This window comes from Morus notabilis, unplaced genomic scaffold (genome assembly GCF_000414095.1).
Source record: "Morus notabilis unplaced genomic scaffold, ASM41409v2 Scaffold552, whole genome shotgun sequence".
Classification (NCBI taxonomy): Eukaryota; Viridiplantae; Streptophyta; class Magnoliopsida; order Rosales; family Moraceae; genus Morus; species Morus notabilis.
The window spans coordinates 436,108-456,460 of record NW_010384344.1 but is presented as its reverse complement, the minus strand read 5'-3'; the positions used below and the strand labels follow the sequence as shown (position 1 = coordinate 456,460).

The 20,353-nt window shown below is 33.8% G+C and overlaps 2 protein-coding genes across 3 annotated transcripts; one reads left to right on the top strand and one right to left on the bottom strand.

Annotated features, from left to right (window-relative positions):
- Window positions 1-3,393: 3,393 nt before the first annotated feature.
- LOC21405562 lies at window positions 3,394-13,135 on the top strand. The gene is made up of 16 exons (XM_024176526.1): window positions 3,394-3,468; window positions 3,966-4,272; window positions 4,768-4,895; window positions 5,013-5,142; window positions 7,150-7,306; window positions 7,388-7,466; window positions 7,787-7,827; window positions 7,952-8,068; window positions 8,210-8,290; window positions 9,415-9,477; window positions 9,554-9,605; window positions 11,293-11,367; window positions 12,047-12,094; window positions 12,215-12,250; window positions 12,343-12,417; window positions 12,542-13,135. The coding sequence occupies exons 1-16, from the start codon at window positions 3,394-3,396 to the stop codon at window positions 12,614-12,616; spliced, it is 1,539 nt and encodes a 512-aa protein (XP_024032294.1). The 3' UTR covers window positions 12,617-13,135.
- Window positions 12,958-16,348, bottom strand: LOC21405561 (bifunctional protein FolD 1, mitochondrial). Of its 2 annotated transcripts, none has more exons than XM_010114728.2 (6): window positions 16,194-16,348; window positions 15,496-15,805; window positions 14,430-14,746; window positions 13,783-14,019; window positions 13,522-13,689; window positions 12,958-13,341 (listed from the first exon to the last, which is right to left on the bottom strand). In XM_010114728.2, the coding sequence occupies exons 2-6, from the start codon at window positions 15,713-15,715 to the stop codon at window positions 13,171-13,173; spliced, it is 1,113 nt and encodes a 370-aa protein (XP_010113030.1). In that variant the 5' UTR covers window positions 15,716-15,805; window positions 16,194-16,348; the 3' UTR covers window positions 12,958-13,170. The 2 variants fall into 2 exon arrangements, with proteins under 2 accessions (XP_010113030.1, XP_024032281.1); XM_024176513.1 differs by having other exon boundaries at window positions 13,261-13,418.
- Between the last annotated feature and the right edge of the window lie 4,005 nt (window positions 16,349-20,353).

Here is a 20,353-nt window from a genome sequence, read left to right as displayed (position 1 = left end):
TTGACCGCTTGTTTTTGTACACGTTTGGGCGTAACCATCGATCTCCTCAATTGTGTCGAAGTGATCCCAAACTGTCGAGGTGCACTTACATTTCTTCTTGGAGGTTGCAACACTTGAAGACGTAGTCGCACTTGCACTCGTACTCACCGCTTCTCCACACCCACCACCATTGAGACCATAACCTCCAGTACACCCACCAGGGCTCGGATTATTAGATTCATGCGTAACAGATTCATTAGTAGGAAATTTTCCTTCTTTCACGTTGTGTTGGGCATTAACGGGAATACCACTATAACCAAAAGAATCCATTATAAAAAAATAAGAGCGATTTGAGAGAGAGAGCTTTAGGATAATGTGATAGTTTTTGGAAAAATTGTGAGAGAGATTTGAGAGATTGAGAGAAATTGAGAGAAATTAAGAGAGATTGAGAGAAATTGAGAAGGATTGAGAGAGTTTGAGTGAGGAAGATGTGTGGGGGATGGGGGTATTTATAAGAAAATTTTTGGGTTAAAAAATTGATTTTTCCCCCCAAATTCGGATCCAACGGCTACATTTATTTTCGGCGGGTCGGGTTCGGGCGGATTTGAGCAGAAATTCAGGCAACGATAAAAAAACTAGCCGTTGGGACCGGGCTTCGGGTCGGGTCAGACTCTAACTGTCAAAATTTTGACCATTGGTCGGGTTTCGGGCAAGTCGAGCAGTTTGGGCCAAATAGGGCCTGGCCGAAAAAATTTCGGCGGACGGCAGTTGACGGCGACAAGATGGCGGTGGGCTTCGGCATGGTGTCCATTTTCGGGCTGCCAGAGCCCGAAAATGTATTGTTGGATGGGCTGGTAGTTGGGCCTGTCCACCAAGCTCGAAAAATTCAGGCCTCGAGCCGGCCCGCCGGCCCAAAGTTCTAACACTAGAGATGAGCTAAATCGCAAACCATAAGTTGAATTGCGGGTGGGTGGCGGGCCGGTTTGCACGTGCGGTGAGTGGTTATGAGTGGGTTGACGGGTTGGGCTTGTTGTTTGGACCAATATGCTAGTTAGACAAAAAAAAATAAAAAATGGGGAAAAAAGTTTTAAGTGTTGTTTTTTGTATTTATTTTAAAAGTTAATAAGAGCTCGTAATATAATTCTTAGTTAATACTATTCGTTAAAAGTAAGAATAAAAAACACTAAATCTCTATGCACACAATACATTTGAATTAGATGATGGTCTATATATTAACTTTTATCTCTATACATGCATATTTGATCTCTCTCTTCTTTTTTTTTTGACATCTTATACATGCGTAATTATAAGAGTTTTAAAGTTTAACACGTGAATCTCACATATTAAAGTGTTTCTTTTTCGTTGATGGTTCCTTTTAATTGAGTGCAAAATTTATAGCTCCGTTCATTTTACTGATTTAAGTTTATAATTCGAGTTTTGTTACAGTAAAAATCTCTAAAAAAATAGTCAAATTTAATTTTTTTATTACAATAAAAAATTCTCACATAAAGTTATATCTCAACTCAAATTAAAAACTCGAACAGTGAACTAAACATACCCTACATTTGTTTTTGGCTTTTTTACATGGAACCCCCTGAACTTCTCTTGTTTGGTGGATTGGTCATTAAACTAAAAATTTTTACAATCGACTCCTTAAAATGACGGTATTAAGGCCCCGTTCACTTCGCTGATTTGAGTTTAAAATTCGAGTTGAGATGTGACTTTATGTGAGAGCTTTTTACTGTAGCAAAAAAGTTAGATGTGATTGTTTGTGAGAGCTTTTTACTGTAGAAAAACTCGAATTCTAAACTCGAATCAACGAAGTGAACGGGGCCTAAGTTTTTAGACGGAATGGGTCACTGGCATTTGCTAGTCATTTTCTTAATAAAAAGAAACGAACAAACATTCATTTTGATGAAGAAACCCAGATCGGAAAAAAAAAAAAAAGAAAAAAAAATCTGAAAACACCATATCTGAACAAACAAAGATGAGCAAGTTGTAATATGGTGGTAATGGGGCATTATGAGATTCCAAATCATTTCTTTAATCGGGTAATAGCAAACATCAAAACAACCAAATAATCTCAAAAACCAGCGTAACAATACACTTATCATCCATCTGCAATCAATTCGACAAAACCCAAACCCAAAACAACTCAATCACCAACTGATCCTTCCAAGAAAACATGAAAACAATTCGGTCTAGAATTTGACGGATATATACAAGCTCCTAAGTGATCAGAGTTAAACTAAATTCACCGAGCAAATATCAGATCAAGATTGAATTATAGAAAAATTGAAACTTGAAGGGAGGAAAAGAAGTCGAGAATTTATGAAAAGGAATTCCTTCATTCTTCTTGATTGGTTTCTGTAAAAGGTGGATTCATAGCCTCCGACACAACACCGGATATTGCTTCCCTTCCTCCACGTGACGGTAATACAACCTGTGAAAAAGACCAAAAGTTCCATCAATCTTTTCATTTTTTTCCATCCAGATTTTCTCAAGAGCCAAATAGGAGGAGATTCGGCGGCTGCTCCGACCAAGGTCCCCAGCGAAGAGGAGGAACGGAAGGTCGAAGGCGAGGGGAACCGGAGAGAGAGTGAAGAAGTTCATTTCATTGATTTAAGTTTAAAATTTGAGTTTTGTCACATTAAAAATTTTTAAAAACAGTCATATTTAATTTTTTTATTATAGTATAAAAGTTTCACATAAAATCACATTTCAACTCGAATCAACGAACTAAACGAGCCCAAAATGCATTCGAGTTGAGAATTTAAATTTTATTACAGTAAAAAATTATCAGAAACAGTCAAATTTAATTTTTTTACTACAATAAAAAAGTCTCACATAATCATATCTAAACTTGAATTAAAAATTTAAATTAGCGAATTAAACGAACTTGAAATATTAAGGACTGGAATTTTTTTTTCTTGTGTTTTATTATTATTCTTTTGTTAATTCGTAATTTGAATAAAAAGACTATTAATGCCCTAATTAGGAGTTCACGTCCAAGTCACGTGTAAAAAATTATCCAAAACTGTTCAAAATTTGAACGTTACCAAAAGAACCACTAATATAATAAAGACTAATCCGTCAAATATGAAAAGTTTAGGGGAGTCGTATGCAAAAAACCTTTGTTTTGTTTTGTATTTGTTTTGTTTTTTGTTTTTTGTTTTTTTTTGTGTGTATAGCATCAAATTTAATATTTTTAGTTACTGTATCTTATAATAAAGCAAGATAACATACTTTTTTTTCCTTTCCCCTAGTAGAAAAGATATTTAAACAATAGAAGATACAACAATTATATTAGATTTAACAAATGAAAACTAATATCACGAGCATATAGTATACCTATTACGAGTATTTCCATTCAGTAACCTAGTTTTAAAAAAAAAAAAAAGTGGCCGTGCTAACATGCGGGGTGGCGGGTTGATGATGTGGCGTCAATCATGGCAAGCGGGGTCGGGACAGAGCAGGCATGTGAGACAGGTTGGTGGTTTTTTATACACCCCTAATTTTAATCATGTATAGGACACATAACAAATTAAGAAAAGACATTATAAAAGAATAATGACAATGCGACGGTTAGTTGTAAATGAGGATATAATATTTAAGGCTTAGAGTGAAAAATTTGCAAGTTATCTTTTTAATTTTTCTAAATTTTGAAATCTATTTTATAATTTACAATTATATTAATATTAACCAAATAATCACCTAATCGATAGTGAAATATAGGATTAAAACAACCATTATTTTTGAGGATTAAATTCAAAATTAAAGGAGAAATTCAGCAATGTCACTCAAACAATGTCATTATCTATATTTATTTTAGTATTATCACTCAAATCTATACTACTCACTTAAACATATATTATCAATTTGTATTCTTTTTTATTTTTATTTTTAATAGCATGCCATGTAATTTCGTCTTAAAAAAAATTAACCCTAATTGTATATTTCCTTAAATTAATGTTGTTCGTGGGAAGAAAAACCGTCAGTCTCAGAAAAGTGGTCCTGCAAACAGGACGCGAGTACCAAACGGTGGCGTAGACTTCAGCGAGAGAGAGAGAGAGAGAGAGAGAGAGATCGGCCGTCTGAAACACGCTCGAGTCTGGGTTGTGTGGTGGGAAGAAAGGGCGTCTACGGAGGGTCTCGTCCCTATTACTAGGGCTTTCCTCTCTTCATACTACGACAAATACCCGTTTTCCCCTCTCTCCGACGACGTCTCTCGTCTTTCTTCCGAAATTCGCTCTTTCGCTAACGATGTCATCGCTGATATTCCCCCCAATCAAGGTATTCTAAATCGTGCTTCCTTGTTTTTGTTGATAATAATTGTGTCGGGTTCTGAATAAATTTTGAACAATCTCGAGGAAAATTCATTGTGGAATTTCAGGTAGAATTGCTAATAAAGTAGGGTTTTGAATAATCATTTTGTCAATGAATGCCAGTTTTGTGCCTTTGCTTTTTTTTTCCCCCCCGACTTAGTTTCTCTGCCATTATGCGTTATAAATTTTCCATCTTTTGAAAAAATGGTTAGTAATAATAACACTCTGCAAAAGTGTAAATCATAATCACGAGAATGAATTATGAAAGACGAGTGAGGAAACAATGTTGTATTTCTGGTAATGATTTCATGATGTTTTGTCGTGTACTGTGTGTTCCCAGCCGTGATGCTGCTAAAATACTAGTAACAAGGACCTAAACTTGTGCATAAAGGCTATATTCCTTGGGTTTTCACTGATTATTATACTGGGCTTGCCTTATTTGTTGCAATTATTCTCATTGTAGGTGAAAAGTTGTTATTGGATGAAGCCGACTGTAGACCTCCCCATAAAATTGATGAGAACATGTGGAAGAATCGAGAACACATTGAAGAGATTATCTTCTTGCTTGAGAGCCCTCATTGGCCTCCGCTGGTACGAATTAGATGCATTTTTACGAGAGCTCTGTATTCTTCCCGTGAAATGGCCTCTTACCTACTTGGCGTTTCATGATTTTTAATTTTGATTTTGTATTTCTCTGATTGAGTGCAGCTCCAACAGCAGTCGATCGATGATGCTGAGCTTGCCGTTGTTTTGGGGCAGATCAAAGATAAATTTCAAAACACTTTGAAGACTTTGCAAACTTTCCAAGCAATGAATTCAGAGCGTATTTTCAATACAGGTTAGTTTTTTTTTGGCACGTCAATTGTACATGCGCATGTTATGTTATGTTGGAAGAACATGTTGCTTTTATTACTGTTCTTATTTATCTTATTATAATGTCCAACACTTTTCATTTTGTTCACTGGGTTGAGATTCTCTTCCTTTTGGTTTGCAGCTTTTTCATAATTCTCCCGTTCTTGCATGTATAACCTTGTGCATTTTTATTTTAAATCTAAATGTGGTTGGTGTGTTTTTCAAAAGAAAATGGAGATAGCGTAGGGCTCATGCCATTGTAGATACTGATGGGAACTCATGAATAATGTTGGTTCGCGTTGATAAACATAGGGTGATTATGGGTGCATTTGGAAATGATTTTGTTTTCTGTATGAAAATGAAAACGAAAACGTTTTCATTTTCATTTTGAAATCATTTCTGAAAATACGTTTGGTAGTTTTATTCTGAGATTGTTTTCAGTTTTAAAAAAACTGAAATTGTGTTCGGTGGTTTAATTTTTAAAAACATGTAATAATATATTAATATAACATTATATACGGTATAACTAACAGAGGAAATGTTGGGGGCAGTCAAAGAAGAGTGGGGGGGGGGGGGGGGCGCAGTTGCAGACGGGGGGACGCGCAGTCGCAGAAGAGTGGAGAAAATGAAAATGGGGAAATGGAAAACGACTTTGAGCGATTTCAGAGAGGAAATGGGCGATTTCAGAGAGGAAATGGGAACTACGGTCGAGAAAATGAAAACAACAAAAATGAAAACGAAAAAAAATCGTTTTCAGAAACATGAGAAAAAAGAGAAAATGAAAAGGGTGTTCTCAGTTTTGATTTTGGGAAAATGGGTCACCAAACGACAATCTGTGAAGCGTTTTCATTTTTGCTCCTCGGAAAACGTGAAAAAGGTTTTCAAAAACGAAAAGAAACACGCCCTATATATTTGAACTTCGCGCAACAAAAGGATCATTCAAACTTTTACATCATGACAAACACATTTGAGTTATTTCTCTTGAATGTCTGATTTAAAAGGTTATCAAAATTGAGACACCTCTTACAGGTTAAGAAAATTCTTATATATAAAAATAGAAAAATAGAAAAAAAGATTGTGGAAAGCTTAAAATGTGTTTCCGGGTATTTATTAGAAGAAAATAAAATAAAATCTGTTTCCAGGTGGATAATATTTCTTTGTATTGGAAAGTCAATTTGAGTTACAGGTGATTGAACATTTATGCAGCATATTCGTCGAGTTATTAGTTTACAACTTTGCTTGTATTTAGCTTTTTTAGAGTTGATTGATGCGGGAGATGATATAAGCTAGAAGTTTAACTCTGGCATCTTGAATATTTTTGAGGCATATATTCTTTCACTTGTGTTAGTATTATTCTTATTGTCCATGCCGTGATGCCTATGACTGTATGATTCGCCTCGTTTGGTACAATAGACTGTCAATACTTTCTTTCTCTCAAACAAATTTGCCTAGCCACTAAAGATTTTGCTAAAACAACTAATTTGTGTACGTGTATCTTTAATATCTTTACTTTATCATTGTAATTCCAAGCTTTTTTGGTCAGTGAAATTTGTGTTGTTATAGATGTCTAAGAGCTAGTTGGCAACGATAAACAAGGTGTAGTGTAGTCTACTTAGCACTTACATTCTCTTTTACTATATTTCAACTTTATTAACTCATTATGAAACGAATCAATAATTCTGCTTGCCGGAACTTTTTTCTTTTCTGGTATTTTATATTAAGTATCCAAATTTAATTGACATAGCATTTTTTTTTTTTTTTTGAAAAGAAATTGATCAATTTGGTATGCTCTTGGTCATCCAAGAAAAGAAAAAAAAAATGGCATGCTCTTGGCTGCCACTCTGCCATATCGTACCACTTCATTCTAATCGGTGTACTGATATGAACTTATCAGCTGCCTACATATGTTTATTTCAATCCTTTGGGTTTTTATTATTGTGTGCTGAGATTTATTTTCTGTCATTAATGATGGGATCTAAAAACATATTTGCAGTTATGACGTACATGCCTCAAGATTTTCGGGGGTCACTTATTAGACAACAAAGAGAGCGTTCTGAGAGGAATAAGCAAGCAGAGGTAGATGCTTTGATTAATTCTGGAGGAAGTATACATGATCGATACACCCTTCTTTGGAAACAACAAATGGAGAGGTAAGGAATGCTCGCTGTCCATTATACCCAATGTTTCCATTTATGGACGACTTTGCAATTTATTGCTGTTTATTCTTACAGGAGGAAACAGTTAGCTCTGCTTGGTTCTGCTACAGGTGTTTACAAAACCCTTGTGAAGTACTTGGTTGGGGTTCCACAGGTATCGATCGTCCCGTCTTTGGCCTGGCACTTAGTTTTTTGGATGCAATTACTTTTTAATCTATGCAATTCTTCAGACAGCTACATATCATTGTTTGTTTGCCAGTTTCCGTTTTACAACTGTGTGTTTGTTTAGGACTTTTGTCATATTTCTTTTTAAATTTTCTTTACAATTCTTTTAGTATGGGTAGCATTGCTGATTGCACTTTAGAAAATATTTTAGGTTGCGATGCATTTTCAAAAATGTATTTTGTTCCTAGATTCCTTGCATTTTTCAGAATAAGGTTGCTCAGTTTGTTTTGATTTCTTTTGCGGATGCAGGTTTTACTAGATTTTATTCGTCAAATAAATGATGATGATGGGTGCGTGTTGAAATTAGTATCCATCCTTCCCCTGTTGTATCATTGTTTCTTGTCACCTACTATATAAAGCCGTATATCACTATTTTAAGCCTTATTGTATATGGTCAAATCTTGTTTTTTATAGGCCTATGGAAGAGCAAAGGCAACGGTATGGACCACCTTTATATAATCTTACAGCAATGGTGCTGTTCATTCGGCTCTTTCTTGTGTTAGCTTGGGGACGGTTTGAGGCTGGAAAGTTGTAAGATATACTTCTATTTCTTGTCACTGGTTGTCAAAGTTGATTAGTTTTACTGCACCCTGTTCCTAATGAGGCAGTGAGATTTTTTTTTTCTCTCTATTGTCTTTTGCTGATGCATCTCTGTTTGCCCAAATTGAGCAGAAATAGGCAAAAGGTTGCTGTCTTGGAACAAGCAGTTGATGTCTACACCACCGAGTTTGAAAGATTCCTCAAGTTTATTGGGTATTATTCCTTTTCACCGCTGAGTTTATTACTTTGTGTTTGTAATAGGTGATTTAGAATCCTCGTTGCTATGATTACGTAACTATATGTGTTCAATTCAGTTTTTGGCTATGTATCTGTACCTCTTATTTTATAAAAAATCCATTGATGCTGATAGTTGAAAGTAAATTGTGTTTTTCTTTAATAAAGTTGAGCGAGAATAAGAACGCATAATCGAGTATTCATTATGATAGCCAACAACTAGAATTGGAACTTTGATAGAGCCTTGACGAGTCTGATGTTTTGCATGATATTGTATTAGAGCATCTCTAATGTAATGCTATAATTGATGTCCCAATTGTAAATTTAGCATTTAAGTGCAAAAAACACTCTCCAATGCAATGCTATATTTGCTGCGGCAAATTTGCCATGTGTTGTTCTTTGTGGCAAATTTTTCACCTAGTATATGGCAAATTTGCATCTGACTCCTATTGGTTGATCTTGTTACTTTTTAGTTTTTTATTGAATCATTACAACTTATTGCTTTTTCAAATTATTTTAAAATCAAAGTTTACTTTTACAACTTTTAAAGCATAATGATTATAAGAAAAGTAGATTTTAACATTTCAAATAGTATTATGCATTGGAGCAAAAATGAAAATAACGTGTCATATTTTACTTTTTGGTGTTAAATATACAATTGGCATTAGCATTTGCATTGGGGATGGTCTTATCGTCTCAATTCTATGATGGGGCTGCTATTAATTTCACCTTATTCGCAATCCTATGTGAAATTTGCTAATATAACCTGAAGATATTGAACGGTGATTCTATTTATACAATCGTGTCCGCATTTGGTTTGATTTTTGTTTTTTAGTTCATAATTGATTGAAAATGCTGCCTTTTCTCGAGTGATATGAACGATCATTGTATTAGCAATGAGAAAAGTGAAGTTTTCTTGTTTAAAAAAAAAAGACATGAACAATTTTTATAGAAGTTTTCTTATGCTTCATGCATAAAAGGGATCCTTTCCCAGTGATGATCATGTTTGGAAAGGTGAAGGAGAACTAGGACCTTATTATTTTCCACTACTGCTATGTGCTATCTATTCATTCATATATTGATTACCGTGCGTCTTATTCTAGTGAGGTCTTTGCAAATTCGCCCTTCTTTATCTCAGCAGAGGTTGCCGGTGCACTGGAAGGAAGGTAAATTTCCAAGGCCTGGTGTGTTATTTATGAGTGAATGTTTCAAGATGAGTTCTCATCTGTCTCTCTTGAACAGGAAAAATGATGATTACAAAGAAATAAGTGTTCCAGCTGGCAAAAGTCATGAGGTTTGTTTGGCTATCTAATGCTCATTTCAGCATATGCTATGTTTATTCATGAAAAATATCCAATCTATATCACCTATTTTGATCTCAAAAGTTTGTAGTAGTTACTTCCCGTAACACAATAAGCTAAGATTTCTACACTTAAAAACTTGTTCTCGATCATTGGATCTCAAAAGTCGTACATGGAGAGCATCTTTATATGTCTGATGGAAAAGGATACAAGTTAAATTTGCTTTAGGATTGAAGGAAAATATGAAAGACAGAGAATCTTCTTTGTATAAGAGTAATTTTTTCGACTAAGTGAAGTATGTAATATAAAGCAAAGGGGACATGTGATAATGTCTTCCAAATATAGAATAAGCACACAAACATGAAACGTGCACATAGCCACGTCATATGATCTCAATAATAATAATAATAACAACAACAACAACAACAGTAGTAATAATAATAACAACAATAAATTAATAATAATAATAATAATAATAATAATAATAATAGTTGTTGTAATAATAATAATAATAATAATAATAATACAATAATAACTAATAATTAATAATAATATCCATAAAATTTTGAAGGTTCCCAGTCTGGTAATTTTTGTAATGCCATAATGGGATAGCCCTCATTTTATAGAAGTGTGTAAAATTTTTCTTGAAAATTTGAATATTCAAGTAGTAAAAACATGTTTTATTTCATATATTGAAAGTGTATAAGAAGAAAACTGTTGGCAAGGAAATTAGCATTGTAATCCAGGTTTAAGATTATGTAGGTGATATGGGAGATGAAGCTAAAAATGGTGTAAGGTTGTTATTGGTTAGATGCTTGGATTTAGAGTTTAGACTAACAATCTAAAGGCAAATGTTTAGTTAGATAATGAGGAAATTTTGATCCATATACTAATTGAAAATTATATATCTTTTTCTGGTAAGAAAAATGTTATTTTTGAGACAAAGTTCGGACTGTTTTTCAATAGGACCCATAATTGAATGCAAACAAATAGATAGGCATCAATCGGTGATAACTAGATGAAATCCTTGAATTAGCTTGAACTTTAGTTTCAAGAACCTTTTCTTCTTGGCTTATGCAAGTTGTTGTCCATGTCACGATTTTTTATTTTTCTTTTTAATTATATATGGTACTAGAAAAGTTATTTTTGTTTGCCCATAATTATATTTGTCTTAGAAAAATATTTTGGTGTGTGAAAAATAAAGTATGAAAATTTGATGGCATGGGAATATCTATGTTACGTTAAACATAGTTTTCTACCTTAAAGTTGGTTCAGCTTGTCTGCCATGCTTAAAAATTCATCCATTCAAGGTGATGCGTTGATGAAAAGGATGTAATCCGTTTAGTTTAGGCTCATTTTACTAATAAATTAGTGTCGTGAAAAATTATTGTTATTCTGTACAACGAAATTTAACATTTGCAATTAGTTAGATCAAAGTGAAAATTGCTACCACAGAGCAAGACTTTGAATGTCGTTAATACTTTTGACCATGTTTTTAATGGGCTCATGGAGAAGAAAATAAAGAGAACAGAGAAAAGAGAAACGTTGAAGAGACATCTTTAGCAGATGGTTTAGGATTAAAAAAGAATTTATTGATTTTATAATTTCTATAACTAGTGAGGATTTGCTACACTAGTGATCGACGTTTATAACCTTTTATGTATTATACTACCCTCCCAGGTCTTGTTGTCGGTAGACTCATTAAATTCATACATTGCTTGGGATTTCTCGGTGGTGCAAGGCAAGATATCTTTGGTATTGTTCTAAACTTCCATTAATGCTATCGCTTGATAATGAAATTTCTTTCGTTTATAGTTCTTTCTTTTTAACAACTATTTGCCATTTTATGGGGAGTATAAGGAAATGATATGCATCGTGTGTTTGCATATACATTGCATTATTTAAAAGTTTGTTACTTCTCTCTTTTGCTAAAACCTGTTGTCTTTTTGTTCAGCATTAGTTGCAACTTTTAGTGACTTAGTTCTTTATCTCTGGTAGTTTCATCAAAAGTTATTTCCGCTAACTGTTCGTGTATGATATATCTGTTGTTTATCTTACAATGTAGGATGTGGTAGATAAGGAAGATTATCAAAAATCTTGAAATTTAAATTGCAAAAATAATTAATCAGAATATTAGAGAAGAATTTTGCTGTAGTAATTGTTTGATTTTAGATTGGATGATTGATTTTGGTTAATGAAAGGAACGATTGGAATTTTGAAGTTCCCCTCCCGCCTACCCCTCCTGCCCTTTTTAATTATGTACTTGCAAGTTCAAACACTGATTTTAAATCTACAGACAATGAGATTTTGTGCAGGCGAATTTGTGATGGCTTTTGCAGTTGTTAAAATCTCTGTAATCTGGATCTCAATGTTATAATTTATTTCAAAATTGTTGACAACATACATTGAAAATAAGCTATATCTTGTGTTCCAGGATATTGGTTTCAGTGTGGAGTATACAAACTCTTCGGGAGAAAAAACTGTAAGTTGCAGTACTCTGCTTACCTACTACCATTTTATGTGATGTTTCGACTTTCAACTCGATTCCCTCTTTAAAACAGTCTTTGTTGATTATATTGTTTCGTTGATGGTTGCTGCGCAGCTAATATTGCCCTACCGACGTTACGAGGCTGATCAGGTGAGTTTATTTTTCCCCTCCTGTCTCTAGTGGTCTTGCAACAGTTTGATGATGATTGCTTAAATTTTTTTTTTGGATATTTGTTCTTTCAGGGCAACTTCTGCACATGCATGGCTGGAAACTACAAACTAATTTGGGACAATTCATACGCAAGTTTTTTTAAGAAGGTAATGGTATATTTGAGGATTGCCAACATTCATTTCTCGCGTACTTTCCCTCTTCCCCTATATCGTTATACTTGTACCAAATGTTTAGGTGAGAAAAATTATGCATTTTATGTTGTTTTAACAGGTGCTGCGGTTCAAGGTGGATTGCATACCTCCAGTCGTGGAGTCGCCGCCGTCCGATAACCAAGTAGAAGTATGACGAGCCATTTTATTGTAGCATCATCCCACATTCTTGCTCATTGTGATTCCTTGCTTTTAACTTAATTATACAATGTATCACGCAATTCACATTATTTTTGGTATAATGTCTCCCGAGGGTGGTTATCCTTATTTGGTTACGTAATTAAGAGCTAATATTTTCAATCGGATAAGAATGTATATGTTGTATATTTATTTTACCTGGAAATCAGCAAAGTCCATTCATCTCATCGCATAAATTCAGATCCCCCTTATACCTTGTTCTTGCCTTTTATCATGGACAAGGCTTGTGAGTTTGTAATTTTATACCGAAGAAAAACAGAATATATAAGCTCAAAAACATACCTAAAATCAGATGCCTAAAATTCCTTTTTATTTTTATACGTGTCATGGTAGCGATTATGGATCCTCCAGTAGGGTGTATGAAAGGGCAAGAAGCGATATTCAAGCTTACTGCTTGAATAGCTTTCTGAGTATTTGGAGCAAAGAACTGCTATCGAGCAGTCAAGGAGAGATTGACAATATGCTTCTAGTGCCAGGCAAATGTCCCAAATTTCAAGTAAAGTTATATGCTCGCTTGGCGGCATCAAGGGTGTTAGACAGAAGCATGGCTATGGTCATTGGCCCAACTCCTCCAGGGACAGGGGTAATGGCTGACGCCACCCGCACTGCTTCATCATAACAAACATCTCCCATTAACCGGTAGCCGTGCTCGCAGCTGGGGTCCTGCCAATCCAGAATTCTAGTGTAAAACATGGCATCATTGAGTTCGCAAGTACGGCAATAAAATGCCGTCACTTCAGCTGCAAAACCGCATGTTATTGCATTGACTGCCTAGATATTTTGCATGTACTTGAAATGCAGAAGAGTTCAATAATATGCAATAACGAAAAAAATCCACCATACCTCTATTGGATTTGTCCCCACATCTATAACAACAGCACCAGGCTTTAGCCAGTTGCCACGGACCAGGTTGGGCACTCCAGCAGCTGCAAACACAATGTCAGCTTCGCGGGTGATATATTCTGGATCTTTTGTGAAAACGTGCACAACGCTAACTGTGGCATGGTGCCTCTGCAAGAATTTGATTAAATTTATCTTACTTAAATCTCAGAATGGGAGCAACGAGTAAATAATCATCCCAATAGGATATGGTATTGGTATTACCTGCAATAGCAATGACGCAGGCAATCCAACAATGTTACTTCTTCCGATCACAACAGCTTTCTTCCCCATTATTTCGATGCCAGACCTGATTAATAGCTCAATACAACCTTTCGGAGTGCAGGGAATGAACAAAGGCTCCCTCCCTCTCATAGCAAGATTCCCTATGATAAGTGGATGGAAACCATCTACATCTTTCTCCAGGCTCAGCACATCCGAAATTTTTCCCACATCCAAATGCTGTCCCGGACATTTTGTGGTAAGTCATCACAAATAGTAGCAAGTTCCGATAATTAATGCACCAGAACCTCAACATCAATTGCTAGACGTGTCATCTCAATGAGACGCTACCGACAATAATATAAATATACAACGGTATTTCATCATTTTAGTTCTCATTTGCACCACCTCACACCTTTTCAACTTTTCTGTAGATTATGAAAATCTTCGCATAATCTATTCCAGTAGAGTCTCAATGGCCGTCTTGTACAAACAGAAAGATAGATGCCTTGAGTTGAAGTAGGAGTTACAACATGGAAAGGTTTAAACTATATATATCTCTTAACTTCACTCGGGCATGGTTTCATTTGCATTTTTTAACTTTCAGAAAAGCAAGTAAAAGGGGTTTATAGCAGAGATCTAGAAATTACCCGGGGCAGAGGAAGCTGGACAAGAATACCATTAACAGATGGATCCACATTAAAACCAGATACGGCAGTAAGTATCTCATCTTCTGTGCAATCATCAGGCAGTTCAGTAACTTTTGACACTATTCCAACTTCTTCACAAGCAATAATCTTGTTCCGAACATAAGTTTGCGAGTCTCTTCTTTGCCCAACCAGAATGACAGCCAAGCCAGGAGCTTTTCCAATGAACTCCTTCATCCTCCTCACCTCACTAGCTATCCTTGCCCGGATTTCCTCTGCAATCAACTGCCCATTAATTACCGCTGCAGTCTGCTCATTTGCTGCGATAAAGATAAAATATGGAGCCTTTTTTAATAAAAAATAAACCAGGAGAAAAGTGGGAAAAAATAAATCATAAATATCAAAGACCTTTTTTTAATGGAGAAGATCTTGACATTCAAACTTACCAACAGAAGTTTTGGCATTTTTATATATTAAGCCAATAATAAAAGAAATAGTTAAGAACCCTTGGAATAGGAAAGGGGGATAAGTTATACCAAACATTCTTTTCTATTCCACATTATCCTATTAGTAATTCTTCTAATCTTGATGGACAATACATGGGAGGGGGCAAGGAAAATATATCATCTGATTCTCCTTCCATAAATTCGACACACATATAGATGTATCACAAGATCCCAAAGTATCAGTTCACCCCTAAATTCCAAGTCTAGTTAATGAATTACTTTGTTTGTGCATACACAAATACATGCACGGACACAAGGTTTATAGAAGATCTCAGAGAAGGCATTCATATATCATGTTTATATGTTTGCTATCATTAAGTACTAAATATTAAGATGATCTTGTTGTGACCAAAGGCCTTGAACTTGCACACGAAAACATTATTCAAATAAGGAAATCAATAGCAGAAAAAAAATTGTCAAAAGAAACTGCTAGTACTCAAACTCGCTTCTATGAGAGAAACGGACAGAATTAAATCTTAGAAGAATTTGTAAATTTTCCATAATTTGAAAGTGGAAACAAATGAAAATCAGAAAATGAAATGATAGGTGAGAGGCAAACTCACAGTGACTTTTGGTGGATCGAAATTGAAAATCGGTAGAGTCAGGAGGCCAAAGGTCAGGGAGGTGGTCTAAAGAGACAAGAGAGGGAGACATAAGAATTTGGCAGTCGTGGTCATCCTTATATGTATTCTGGGTCATTGTTGAAAACGGAATTCTCTGTCCCAGTGCCTTTTGCTGCCATGACACTACTCTTCTTCGCATCAAATTCCCAACCATCATCATCTTCTTCACCAAATCCCCCAACTCCTATATCATATTACTTGAGGTTTCTCTTTATTAGTGGGGTGTTGCAACTTTGAAAAATCTAGTCCCCTAGAGAAGCAGAACAGAAAGTTTTACATAAGACAGTCAATTGAATTCATCACCAAAGAACAAAATTTTCTCTCTCAACACTTTGTAATTTCATTTTCTCTATAAATATTTCGAAACCAATAATATGATCAAAATGAAGCACATATTATAAGCAAATTGCCAACAGAAGCATTTAATCAAACATCTGGTATGCATAGACCACATCTACACTGAACTTCATATACAAAACGAATTATGGAACTATGCAAATGAAATTCGAACACCCATATGCGAAAAAATGACAATGGTGCCTAAAATTCAGACGTTTGACGAGAAGAAAATAGAGACCATGAGATTGGAAAATCAAATTGAAAATAATAAACAGAAAAAGAAAAAGAAGATAACATACGCGTCTCTCTGTTGAGTTGAGGTGCTGTGGTTGAAGTAGTCGGAAAAATGGCTGCCGTTTGTAATTGTGAAGGACAACGGAGTGCAGGTTAAGTTGGACTTGGTCGTGAACACGAGAAGAAATAGAATCAAGACGACTTGTTAAGATTCTACAGTTTCGATAATTTTTCCTTTAAAAAAAAAAGAAAATAATGATTTTCAAATTATTTTAAAAAATAAATAAATAAAAAAACTTAAAACATCCCATGTACTGCACCGTGATTATTATAAAGTTGAAATAATTTTAATAAATATTTTTTTAAAAATATATGAGTCACAATTTTTATTTTTAATTTATAATTTATAATTTATAATTTTTTTAATTAAATAATTACGTTAATAAAAAATATTTATTAAAAATAAAAAATAAAAAGTTAAACTCATCTACTAATAACGTAAATTTTAGAGGACATTGGTGGTCGGTGAAGGGAGCCAAGCCAAGTAGGAGAGAGAAAGATTAAATGGAGTGGACACGTAAGATAACACGTAGGAATATTCTTCTTTGACCAAATATCACAACCAAAGCCACGTATTCACACAAATGCATAGGAAAAAAATGAATTTAAAAACCGCTTGCAACTCAGGCGAGACTCATCTTCTATTCATAGTGGCCTTTAACAACGATCGCTTCTTTTAAGTATTTTTTTTTTAAATTACTGTGTGACCTTCTTAATACTAGTGTAGCTACATGTTATGCATGTATTTAATTATAATTAAAGTTTTTACTACGCAGAATATGAATAATATATGAGGAAAAAAAATAAGAAAAGTTTTATTCAAAAATTCAAAAAGATTATATATTAAGTGGTATAAAACATATTTTAACGGTAATTAACACCTGACTCTATTATAAAATATAGAATTTAGATCCCCCACACATAATTTTTATGGAAAAATATATATATGGTAATATTGGTTTTTTTATAATATATGGTACAGGTTATATTTTTTTCATAGAAATATGTAAAATATTCAAAATTTCAAGATAACAAAATTTAAAAAAAATAAAGAAGATGCAACTTAAAAAGCAAAGAAAAAAAGTAAAGCACTTAAAACTCATCAATTTTAGACTACCATGCTAACAAAAAAAAAAAGTAATAAAGTTAAAACTTAAAAATGAGAGAAAAAAAGGTAAAAGTGTCAAAAACTCACTCTTTTAGACCACCAATAATGAACAATGATTGCATATTTACTCTTTACATATTTAGGATTTAGGATTTAAGATTTAGAATTTGATAGGATTTAGAAAGCAAAAGAAAGAAATAAAAGAGTTAAAAAGGGAAGAAAAAAAAAAGAGTAAATATGCACCAAAAGGGCATGGAAATTTATTTAGAAAAAAGGTTATGGAAAAAAAGTTAAAAAATAGAGATAAAAAAAATTTATAGAGAAAAGGGTATTAAAAAAATAATAAAATAAGGGAGTGAAGCACCGAAAGGGCGTGGAAATTTATTTAGAAAAAAAGGTTAAAAAATAGAGATAAAACAAGAAGTTTATAGAGAAAAAGGGTATTAAAAAAAGGATAAATTAAGGAAGAGTCTGTGTAAGGTGAGTTATTTTTTCTCTACAGAAGGGTGCAATCTAAATGCTCCTATTAAATCTCACTGAGAGTTTATGTATTTCCTCCCAAATCTAATTGTAGCCTAACCACAATAAAAATAATCACAAAAAAACCCTTATGTTTATCAAAATACAATTTCTTATAATCAAAACATCCTTATTATTATTTTTTTTTATGGTAAGAAAATATTTTTTCCTCATTTCAGTAAAACAAATCTTACATTTTTTTTAAATGATTGTTACACATTCATTATCTTAACAACTTAACACAACACATCAAAATAATCACAAAACTAAACCTATTACTACAATCATATAAATTTCCAATAAATACACATATTGATTTCATGAATACCAACAACACAACTTTAACAAAAAGTTTTCCTAACAAAATAAACTTCAATAATACACAAGTTAATTTCTCAAAATACAAATTAATTTCACAATAAAAAAGGAAAAAATTTCATATTAATACCTTATATTTTAAGGTAACCGTTTTTTAATACTCTACATTTTCAATAATTTTTAATTAGTATCGTTTTAAGAAATTATTTTTAGGGGTTGTTCTTTTGCAATGAAACTCAAAAAAAGTTTGAACTCGAGTTACAACTTTATTCAAGTTCATGTTCTTTTGTAAAATTTGAGTTTGAACTCGAGTTTGGGGCTAAACTCAAGTTCAAGTTTCTCATTCAACTCGAGTTCATGTAACACCCTCTAGAATTAAACATGTTTAATTATGCTAAACTGTGGATTATTAGTGTGCCTAATTTGATTTTCATAATTAATCAAGGGACTTTAAGTTATTTTCAGTATTTATAATTTCACCCCAATATTTTTTAGAAAACACACTTAAATTTAATACATTTTCCCTTTTTTCCATTTTTCTTTTTCCTTTTCTTTTCTTTTTCTTTTTCTTTTTTTCTTTTCTTTTTTTTTTTCTTTTCCCCCTTTCCCTTCCCGTGTGCCAGCCCACTCTTTTTTTTTCTTTTTTTTTTCTTTTCTTTCTTCTTCTTCTTCTCTAGTTCTTCCCGTGCACTAGCGCAGCCCCCTCTCTCTCTCTCTCTCTCTCTATTTTCTTCCACCGCCGGCCACCTCCTTCTCCGGGCTTCCTGCCGCCGGCGTTCTCTCTCTCTCCCTTGCTCTCTCTCTCCGGGTTTCTCTCTCCCTCTCTCTCTCGACAGTTTGGCCGAGAATCGCCAAAAAAAAAATGAAAAACAGATAAATTGAGGGAGACAAAGCTCGAGCAACTGATTTGAGGTAAAACCCTTTGAAACCCACTCTTTGATTCAAATTTTAAGCTTGAGAAAGTTTAATTTTGGTTAGATTTGAATAATTTTGAGTTAGGGTTCGAGTTTGAACAGTTATTATTGGAATCGAATGAAATTTGGGGATTTTTAGTTATTGGACTTGTTTAATTGATTAGAAACTGATTTTGATGGATTCTGGAGAATATATATTGAAATTGAACTTGAATTGTAGGTTTGGTATTTTTCCTATTTATGCCGGCATGCTGAACAAATTTCTTTAGAAACTTGGTTTTAAACTGAAATTAAATAGGAAAACCAAACCTATGAATTGGATTCTAATTTTTAAAGAACCCCCAAACTGAATTATAAAATTATTGTGAAACTTGGATTTGAGTCAAGGCACACTAATAGGAAACAATTAAACATGATTGAACTTAATTCGTTTTAGGAATGAGAAATACTTCTTAAGATATTGCTTTTGTGATAAAGCTAGTGGAGAAGGTCAAGTATTAAGGCTTTAAGGAAAGCGGAGGCTAGGAGAACTGAAGGCTAGCCCAGGTTTGACATTCGAGAGGTATGATATTCTTGTCCATATCCTTTTTAGCCTCACTTTAAATGATTTTAGCCAATGAAAATGTTTTAGAACAAAACATGTTTAAAGAAAATGATTTTAAAGAAATAGCACGAGAATGCTATTAAGTTTTCTAATGATTTTGGAAATGAGATTTCAAAGCGTATCATTTCTTAAAATGAAATATTTTAAGGACTGATACAATGCATGGTGGCCTCAGAGATCGAGATGTGGGAATCGCATCCTTGGGGGCAGATCCCGAAACCCGTACGGATCCACTTCTTGTTTAGTGGAATTATGGCTCTGCACTTTTCATTAGACAGACATTTTTACCGCTTCTTGTTTAGTGGTATGATGAGCTGCACACTTTCATTATACAGACATATTCTATTATGTGAGTATTTCTTTTTTTCAAAAAAAAGGATGATCGGTTCCGGGTGTATATCTTCGGACCGTGAGTACCTTTATTTTAAATGCTTTATAAAATTATATCCTACTGGGCCTTTCGCTCACCTTTTCCTGTTTTCAAATGTATTAATCCCCTCCAGGCAATGCCAGAAGTAGTGCGGAGTAGGTAACTATTACCGGCGACGTGGACTTGTTTCAGGAAAGCAAAGAGTTGTATTTCCTCTAATCCCTTATCTTAAGGCATGTATAAAAGATTATGGATTGTAAACTTAAATATTACTAGACTGTGGTTGATGTCACATTTACTCTTGTTTATATTCATGTATGCTAAACACTTGT